Source organism: Mchenga conophoros, linkage group LG13, assembly GCF_057382185.1.
Source record: "Mchenga conophoros isolate Kocher_MC1m ecotype Shallow Benthic linkage group LG13, M_conophoros_male_GT1.1, whole genome shotgun sequence".
Lineage (NCBI taxonomy): Eukaryota > Metazoa > Chordata > Actinopteri > Cichliformes > Cichlidae > Mchenga > Mchenga conophoros.
This window is the reverse complement of record NC_140538.1, coordinates 14,625,555-14,635,056: the sequence shown is the minus strand read 5'-3', so window position 1 is coordinate 14,635,056 and position 9,502 is coordinate 14,625,555. Positions and strand designations below refer to the sequence as shown.

The 9,502-nt window shown below is 36.4% G+C and overlaps 2 protein-coding genes across 5 annotated transcripts in view; one reads left to right on the top strand and one right to left on the bottom strand.

Annotated features, from left to right (window-relative positions):
• The first annotated feature begins 3,002 nt into the window (after positions 1 to 3,002).
• LOC146560978 (SH3 and PX domain-containing protein 2A-like) overlaps positions 3,003 to 9,502 on the top strand; it is a 62,987-nt gene continuing 56,487 nt past the window's right edge. For 3 of the 4 annotated variants that reach the window (XM_085296628.1, XM_085296627.1, XM_085296626.1), the window contains exon 1: positions 3,003 to 3,353. In XM_085296628.1, the coding sequence (XP_085152754.1) occupies positions 3,282 to 3,353 (72 nt within the window). In that variant the 5' untranslated portion in view covers positions 3,003 to 3,281. The remainder of the gene's footprint in view (positions 3,354 to 9,502) is intronic. The other variant, XM_085296629.1, reaches the window with a different exon arrangement.
• On the bottom strand, positions 4,668 to 8,579 carry LOC146560979 (N-acetyllactosaminide beta-1,3-N-acetylglucosaminyltransferase 3-like). Its single transcript, XM_085296630.1, has 2 exons — positions 8,547 to 8,579; positions 4,668 to 6,227 (listed from the first exon to the last, which is right to left on the bottom strand). The coding sequence occupies exons 1-2, from the start codon at positions 8,552 to 8,554 to the stop codon at positions 5,111 to 5,113; spliced, it is 1,125 nt and encodes a 374-aa protein (XP_085152756.1). The 5' UTR covers positions 8,555 to 8,579; the 3' UTR covers positions 4,668 to 5,110.

Sequence of the window (9,502 nt, the reverse complement as noted above, 5' to 3'; positions counted from 1 at the left end):
AGCTGCTATCGCAGCTCTCGATATTTCCGCTAAAGTCTTTCAAAATAAAACGCAACTGTTACGCAGACCTTTTTATTTACATTATTTCGCTTTATTTTTTCAATTTCGTCAAAAAAAAAAAAATGGTAGCGATATTTTGTTTTAATTATTGATGTCAGAAAAAAGTTAAAAAACCACAAACTTCTAAACTTGTTTTGTGATACAGTTAGCATAGCTTTTAAATGACATAAAAAAAAACTACTACACATTAAAAGTTTTTCTGTCCCACTGACTACTAAAATAAAAATACCATTTGATTTAGATGATGCTTCAAAATAACTGCCAGAATAACTTCCCGTAGGAATGACCAAAATGGCTGCCAGGTGAAAAGCTTAGTTGACTAATACAATAAAGGGTTTTAAAAACCCCTCACATATTAAACTTATAAGACAAAAAGAAAATCTATAATAGACCTTCGACTGCCTACGTCATAACTATACAAGGGTCTATAGCGTTTGGAGTTAGGTGGTCATGGATGTCATATTACATCTGCCTTTCTGAGCTAAGATGTATTTTTGCTGTGGCTTTGTACACTATATATTCCGCATCTAAATAAACAACCAATTATAATTTACATACATTATTCACGTTAGATCAAATATAAGTATATTACGATAGAATATATAGGATTATAATCACATTTTATAGTAATACATTGTGTGACGGTACTGCGTGACAAGACCGAATTTAAACCTCGATGGTTAGGCGTTTCAATGTACGATAGGTGGCGTAAACGCAGTATCAACGTGATTTTACCGAACCGGTCCGCTTCACTGGTTCACTTTGGAGTACGAGAAACAGACTGGTTTTATTGTCCGACTTGAGCAAAACAACAGAGTGGACGCTTTTACGTCGGAGGATAAAAATAGATTTCCGCTGTCAGCAGGTCTATTTCTAGTTAGCTTGACGCAGCTGGGTAGCGGCTATTTCCTCCCCAGCAGGACGTGCTCCGCTCAGCCGGGCTCAGCCCCCTCGCCTCTACCACGCATGCCAGTTGTGGTCCTCCTGTTGGCATAAAGAGGAGAAAATGGTAGAATTCTTCCCCCCCCCCCCCCCCCTTTTTTTTTTCTTTAAAAATATTTATTTATTTATTTATTTTTTAACCCTACAACTGTTTACAACTTGCATAGTTCCCATTTCTGTATAACTGTATATCTCAGATTTCTGTAAAGTTATTTATTTCATATTCTGTATAGTTTTTCATATTTATATCCTGTTCATATCTTGTACATAGTTGTACTCACTACAGCCTGTACATACTATTCACAACATACTTCATACCGTGTACATTATAACATACCATAATAGACCCATTTCTGTAATATACTTACATATCTATATTATTGCTAGTATATATTGTAATATATCTATATCACTAAAGCACTTCTGGATGGATGCGAACTGCATTTCGTTGCCCTCTACCTGTGCATGAGCAATGACAATAAAGTTGAGTTCTATTCTATTCTAATTCTATTATTTTTCATTTTGTGAATACCTGGTAATATTAGTTTAATTAGTTTATTAGTCATTAGTTTTCACATTTAGCAACAAAACTCAGTGCATCACAACTCATCTTTGGATTTCACTGTAAAATAAAATTGTCTTTCACTTTTTTACTTCTCACTGGTTTTAACAGCTAAACAGTAAAAACTACAGTAAAATTAAAAGTGGACTACTTTTATAGAGTTACCAGTTAACCCGAAAAAAGCATTTTAACTGGTTGATACTTACATTAGAAATAATGCTGTGGTACAGCCTAAAATATATAGCAGAGTATTCATCTCTAATCTGAATTTGATAACAGCCAAAAAATTATAATATTTCACTTGCCTACAGTGAGCAAAACATTCAAATAATATACTTCAGTCTATGTTGGGAGCCTATTAAGAATACAAATGTCATTATTTATAGAAATTACGTTACACACATCTGATATGTCAACATTAGCAATATTCGCATATGACACAAAACCTTTTTGTTCTAGAGGGAATGTAAAGGCGTTACTAAATATGGTCACTTCAGAAATGTGCAAAGTAAAAATAAGTAGTTTTAAAACAGTTTATTATTATTATTGTTGTTGTTGTTGTTGTTGTTTTTAAAGCAGCATATTAGGACGACACAAAAAAGGTTTTGAATTACTGTATGTGGAATGAAGCTGTGGAGCAGACTGAGAAATGTTCCAGCATGACTCAGTTTCAAAAAGTGGTGCAAAAATATCTATGTCTGTGTTTTTTTTGTATGTTACTATGTTACTAGATGTTATAAACAGTATACCTGTCATAAATTATAAGGAAAGATTTATTATAGGATAAGGCACAAACAGGAAGGAAATTTATCTAGACAGGAGGACAACGCAAACAGACCACTTATGTTCTGCAGCGCCACAATGTGGGAATAATAATGAATTGTTCTCTTTACCTCCTCCTCGCGCTTTACCTCGTGTCTCCACAAGGAGGGAGCAACGGTATGCTGGCTGCTTTAGGTGCTGTCGGAAATCTAATGTATAACTTGGAAGCGATAGCCAAATTAGACAAGTATATACGCGTCAGCCAACTAGACAAATTGCCTGTTTGTTTGCAAGTAGCGAACACGGTCAATGTCCGTGCCTGCTCAGACACACGGACTGTTTTCTTGAAGTTAAGAGACAGCACATGTCGGGGACGTTTATTGTTGCAAAAAAGCGTTTCAAAATCATTAAAAAAAAACTACAGATGTTTCATCTTATACAGCAGTTCAGCCCATCGCCCATTTATGGAGAGGAAATGTGTCTTTTCACTATTCACATTTCACCCAAACTATCAGTCACTTTAGGGATGACCAACAAATCCAAGAACCTGTTTGAAAACAGTGTGACCTCCTTGGTCCCGTGTGGTGTGTCCAGCCAGCTGAAGCAGGACCGCCCCATAGCCTACATATTAAATCGCTGTACTGCTCAGACTGCCCCCCGTTTTTTGGCAACAGCAGCGGCGCAGCCCCTCTCGAAGGAGGAGAAGTCTGATTAGACGCCAGTTTTATTGCGTTGTCATGTTTCACAAGGAGTCCAGATGCTCCGAGGCCGTCTGACACTGTAATTTCATGGATGCACCCAAAGCCTGAAAGAGGAAAGTTATTTCTTTTCATTCCTCTCAACTCTTTCTTCTTCTTCTTGCGCTTCTACTACAAGCAACCAAGTTTTCATGGGTGAACATCGTTGGTGCAAACTGTAGTATTGTGTTTGGTGCAAATCTTGTTCGCTTGTCAAGATGCAGTTCCGCACCTTCCTTGACGTAAATGTTGTGGACGTGCAGAAAAGAAGGAATCCTTCGAAGCACTATGTAAGTTGTATACTCTCTCTCTGTTCTGTTTTTGTTCAAGTAGATCACCAGTGCAGTTATTGTGTATTGTCTCTGTGGAAATTTAACCCATGCTATGCAGCTCTGTGGACGCCAGTGTTGCTCTGAGGGTCCATTACTTTCACCAAACAGCTGTTGAACGGACCTGGTGCTTTTTTTTTTTTTTTTTTTTAATTTAATTTAATTTTTTAAATAGAGACATTCATGGTACCCAGAAGATGTCTCTTTATGACTGTGGTGATCTGAGGCGTTGTATTTTTTGTCACCACATGGCTTTGATTGAAATGTAGATACAACCTATTACATTTGATTTTGTATATACTTGACAACAGTGATTTAATATCAGGTCATTTAAAAAATATCAGATGCTTTGATTTATTTGGGTATTTTAATAAACTAAAGTAATTGTGTTTTAAAAATGTTTAAAGTAATAGTCTTCTTGCAAGCTTTTGCTTAGTGCTGTACTGTCGTGCCTGAAAAACACCAGTATTTTATTTTTGCCTGTAAAATACAGTGTCACTGTGTCTGACGTCTGACAGAGCCGACAGCATGCACTGAGGCTTAAAAACACAAACAAACTGAAATCACATATACGTGACAGCCAGCTGGATGAGGATCCTAAGACTTGGGCTGCACCCTAAGCAGCGCCATCGTCTAAATAGACGTAGCAAAAGTAGTAGTCAGGGATTTGCAGCTATATTTTTTACACACATATATATTTAATCTTTTAATTGTGTATATGGCATGCAGACTAACTGTGGTGCCCTGTTTCCCAAGTGATTTTTTGCTTTTCATTGTTCACCTAACAATCTAAAGTGCAGAAAAAGTGATGTTTTCATGTTTGAATGTTAGATGAGAACGAGCTAACCCAGGGATTAACTTTATTTAAATTCTGTTAAGCTGGGACCATTGGTAACTGATATGTTTTTTTTCCTCAAAGGAGAGCTCATTTACAAAGCAAATGTGTATGCTGTAGATGTCAAACCTGTAATTTAAGTTTTGAGCCTTACTTCTTGTTGAGGCTAGAATGGGTTAATATGGATTTGAACTAACACAACACCAAACTTAGCATACATATCTACACAACAACTACCCAAATTCACTTAAATATATCATATTAATGGATGAACAGATCACTCTTTACAATAACGTTTTGGTTGACAAGTAGTCTCCTTTTTATTTCGTGTTTGTTATTCATTAACAAACATTTTGCCCCATTGAAACAAACAAACCCCTACTTTAAACAAAACAACTACAAACAAATAACTAAAAAGTATTTCAATTCTACACTGCATTAACGTTACAAACAGATAAAAATCACAAGTTGCCTTCAATAAATGCATTTTTTTCACTCTGACCTCAAATGTCATTACTGGTTAAATAATAGTGCATCCCTAGTCACAGTTAAAGCAGGAAAAGTAATTAATTAATACTTCAGATGAATACTTCAAATACTAGTGCCCCCGAGCACCAACCCACTTTCTTGAATTTGGCCTACTCGCAGTGAACATAACTGTGTTTGTGGATTACCTGCAACATATGAAAACATGACAAACACTTTCGACCCTTAGACTATATTCAAAAGCTGGAGATTACCTCCCAATCTGAAGACTTACCTCAACTCAATTCACATTTGACTGTCTATATGGGCAAACGTGATATATCAGTTTAAAACTTTTACATAATTCAATGATTGCTGTGACTTAAAGTCATAAAATGCAATATCACTAACCGTAAGTTTAAGTTTGGATCGTCCTAGTCGAATTTGTGACACCACATTTCAGATTAGGGTCATTTATTTGATGCCACATAAGGTACATATTATTAGGAAAGAATTGGTGTACCAAGAGGTAATCTTTAAAATAGCAAGGATCATATTGATCTATTTTTTTGGAGGGAATGTACCATCCGAATGTCTTTATACCGATATGAGGTGCTGGTGCCAGTTTTGCTTTTTCCAGGCACATTCCCATGTAAACGTCATCAATAGGAAAAAGTGGAATGGCATTGGAATAGCTATGTATCATTAAAGCTGTAAAGCTGGACAAAAGAAAGCCCCCACCACCACAATAGTTGGGGTAAACATTTTTTTCATATACTTGAGATGGAACAAAATACTTGCTCCTGTCCCATCTTACAGGAAATCCATTCTTTATCAGAAAACCAGTAAACAGATGCTGGCTTCCATTATTTTCACGGCGACCATGGAGGTAGTCCACAATATTGTCCGTATTGGCAAAAACGTCATCATCACCATTTAGCAAAAAATTAACTTGTTGACAGTTCCTTTTCATCCATTTGAGGAATAGAACCTGCTTTAAAGTGAGATTAAAAAATGTATCTTGAAAGTCCCATTGGAGGATGTCATTGTGTTCCTGGTGCTCTGTTTTGAGGAGTTTGTTCAATCGCTCTTTCTCAAAGTCATTACCCATTGTTCCAAGGATGAAAATCCTTCGAATCCGCAAACCTTTGTATGACCTCTCTTGAGCCCAGGTTTTTCGCAGCACTTCACGTCGTTCATAATGCATGGGGGAGCTTTTAATTACAAGCAGAAGGAAGATGTCTTCAGGTTCTTCGATGCCTCCGCATTTGTCAGGAAGGTCCAGAATCATGGGAAAATAGCGACAGTGACGATAGTAAAGAAAGTCTTTAAGTATATCAGGGAAACCATCGAAGCCTGAGATTCTGGCAGCAGCCATGTTTTGTTCACATTTTGGGAATGAGTATTTATAGGAATTGTTATACATTTTTACAAGTTTTGGTGAGCGGAACATTTCAGTGTCGCTATAATATTGAAGAAAAAAAACAATAGAGAGAAGTGATCCTAAGAGCATAACAATTTCGATGTGGCCGGCCCTGGAAACAGTGAAAAAATAAATAAATAGTCACTCAACAGAAATTTCAATCAGGCATGTATCAATAAATAACGCCTTAAGACATTCAGGTACTACAAACATATCATATCGTACATACATAGCATAGTTTCTATAGGCCGTGTCTAATGCATGACTAACTAAAAATGAAGTGTGGTCTCTCTGACTTGGCTCCCTGTTGAACCAGAAATGAATTGAAAATCCAACTCCTCACATACAAGCTCTTGAATAATCAGGGCCCATCTTAATTTAATGACCTTATAGTACCGTATCACCCCATTAGGGCTTTTTGCTCTCAGGCTGGTTCTGTGGAACCAGTTTCTAGTTTGGATTTGGAAGACAGACACCCTCTCTGCTTTTAAGTTTAGGCTTAAAACTTTCCTTTTTGATGAAGCATATAGGTAGGATTGGATCAGGTGATCCTGAATCCTCCCTTAGTTACGCTGCACTAGGTCTAGGCTGCTGGGAGATGAACATCCCATGAAGCATTAAATGTTTCTTCTTCAGTCACCTTTTTCACTCACTATGTGTTTTTACACCTCTCTGCATTTAATTATGTGTTATTATTAATCTCTACTGGTAGGGAGTCATATTCATTTTGAGGTTTTCTGTTTTCTGTGTAACATTGTAAGGACTTTACCTTACAATGTAAAGCACCTTGAGGGAACTTTTGTTGTGATTTGACGCTTTGAAGGTAGGCCTCTGAAAAGCACATCACTGATGTTACCAGTGATGACATACTATCAAACTACCAGGCAACCTTGCTTTTATACAGGAGTATAGCCAGAATTAACCAGCTACTGCCCAGCTGACTCGAGTCCACTATTACAAAGAGATGTATTGCAGAGGAGTTGCACTCACTGGCACAGACTGACTTGGATTGATTGCAGCTTGTTGATAATATTTCTGCCTTTAAATTACACAGCTGTTATTTGCAAAAATGACAAAAATTCGTCCTAGAGGGCTTGGAGTCAATCAGAGTGACTCAATCTTTGATTTCCCCAACTACCTGCAGTCCTCTTTGATAAGGAGGTTAATAAAAAATAATAGCTTAATATAACTGATATAGGAACAGTACATTTTGTTGTGTTACATTTTAGGATTGATCTCTTATTGAAACTTCTTTGGAGGAATTCAGATTTTGGAGTCATGGTTTATATCGGATTAAACATTTTTTATTTTATTTGACATTTTTCAAAAAGCTCCGGATATTCTGTAATTATATAATAAAACATTTAAAACTGTGTCTAACTAAATGTAACCATTCTTAGGTTACACCATAAATGACAGAAGTATATTAAAAAGTAAAAGTGCTTAAAAGTCCTAAAAGCTGACCAAATCTGCTGCTGACTTCAGTGTAGACAAAGGAAACAAGCATAATAAAACTAGCTACAGAAAATTCACAATCAAAAACATGATTCTTTGCCCTCAACAAAACTTTCATCAACTGAAATGTATCAAATCAAAGGTGTTTTTACTAAAATAATATATCATTAAAATTAGTTCGGAATAAACTGAATATATACCAATCAAGTACATTTAATTTGATCATATTCTAATAAATTTACTTTTGACATTATACTTATGTAACAAAATTGCATGCAAAATGTCCATATAATCAAATTACTTAAAGTCAGCATTTTGAACATAACCTGAACTCTTCACCTTGAACAGGTGTGACAAAGACTGAAATGGATATTGTCACTAGAAACAATCTTCCACTTCACTGAAACGCTAGAAGAAGCAGATCATCCTGTTTTCTTCACTGTTATTTCCTAAACGTCTGCGAAACAGTAAGTTTTCTAGCGAACTATTAACTGTGATAAAATGCAAATTCAATGAATAATAAATCATAATGCTACAGAAACCCCCCCCCCCCCCAATACACACACACACACACACACACACACACACACACACACACACACACAGAGCGTTAGTATTATATCATTCTAGCTTTAATGCTAGAATTGTTTGACTTATAACTTATCTTTATTTCCTCTTATAGTTAACTTGTAAAGGAATAGAGTCTCTCAGTGATAGTGTATTTGAAAGCTAAGAATCTTTTTCAGGACTTCTTAGAATGACAGAAAAGTTCTCATTCAAACATCATCTCAGCTTATCTTGTCTAAACCAATACAAGTTGTAACAAAATTAACCTCCTAAAGCAAAGCAAAATTCAGTATTTTGGTCTAAATAACCCAAAATGTGATGTCCACATATGTGAACGCCAGGTCCTAGGAGGTTAAAGCACATTATTGTCTTTATACAAACGGCATATGACAGAAAAGTCAATGATTACCTGATCATTTTGTCTGACCGAAGTGAGGGCCAAGTCTCCTCTGATAGCTGAGTTAGCTGTGTGAAATACGAGTCACTGTGGCACACAAACTTGTTTAACTTCTCAGGTTGTGTTGCTCGTCATCGCTGAGACTTAACGCTCTAGCGACTAAGCTATGCAAAACCCCAGTCAGGCTTAGAAACTGGCTGTGGTCTCTTGTCAACAAGTGGTGACAAGGGAAAAATATGGGGTTGGCCCATCAAATTAAAATTTGAATTTCCATTTTATTACTGCAGTTCCTGGTAGTTTGGGATTAGTAGTTAGTAGTTAAAGCGTGTATTACTTCTATGCTGTACTATTGTAATTCGTTACAGGCTGTTTTAAAAGCTTCCTAAAAAGCCTTCAGCTGATCCAGAGTGCTGAGGTGTGAGTACTGAAAGGGACTAGAACAAGAGACCATATTTCTCCCATATTAGCTTCTCTTTATTGGCTCCCCATTAAATGCAGAATCAAATGTAAAATCCTTCTCCTGACAACATTATTTAAAAGTAGACTGGGAGGGAGAGCTTTTAGGTTCCAGGCTTTTCTTATGTGGAACCAGCTCCCCAGTTTAGATTCAGGAGACAGATACTCTCTCTACTATTAAGACCAGGCTTAAACCTTTCCTTTTTAAGATAAGATAAGATAAGATAGAACTTTATTAATCCCTCGGGTGGGTTCCTCTGGGAAATTCGATTTTTGATAACACTGGAACTGGTATTATGGGTGGATCAGTTAAAAAAATCCCTTAAAACCCTTGTTTAAAATCCCCTTTAACAGGAAGAAATCTTTGGCAGAACCGAAGCATAGTTTAAAATTACATCACTTGAATACACGAATATTCTTGATTCACTAGTAGTAGAAATAGTCTATGAGTTTCACTTTCTCAGAAAAAAGGTTACGTAAATTACAAGGTCACAATCTTAAGCCCACATTAC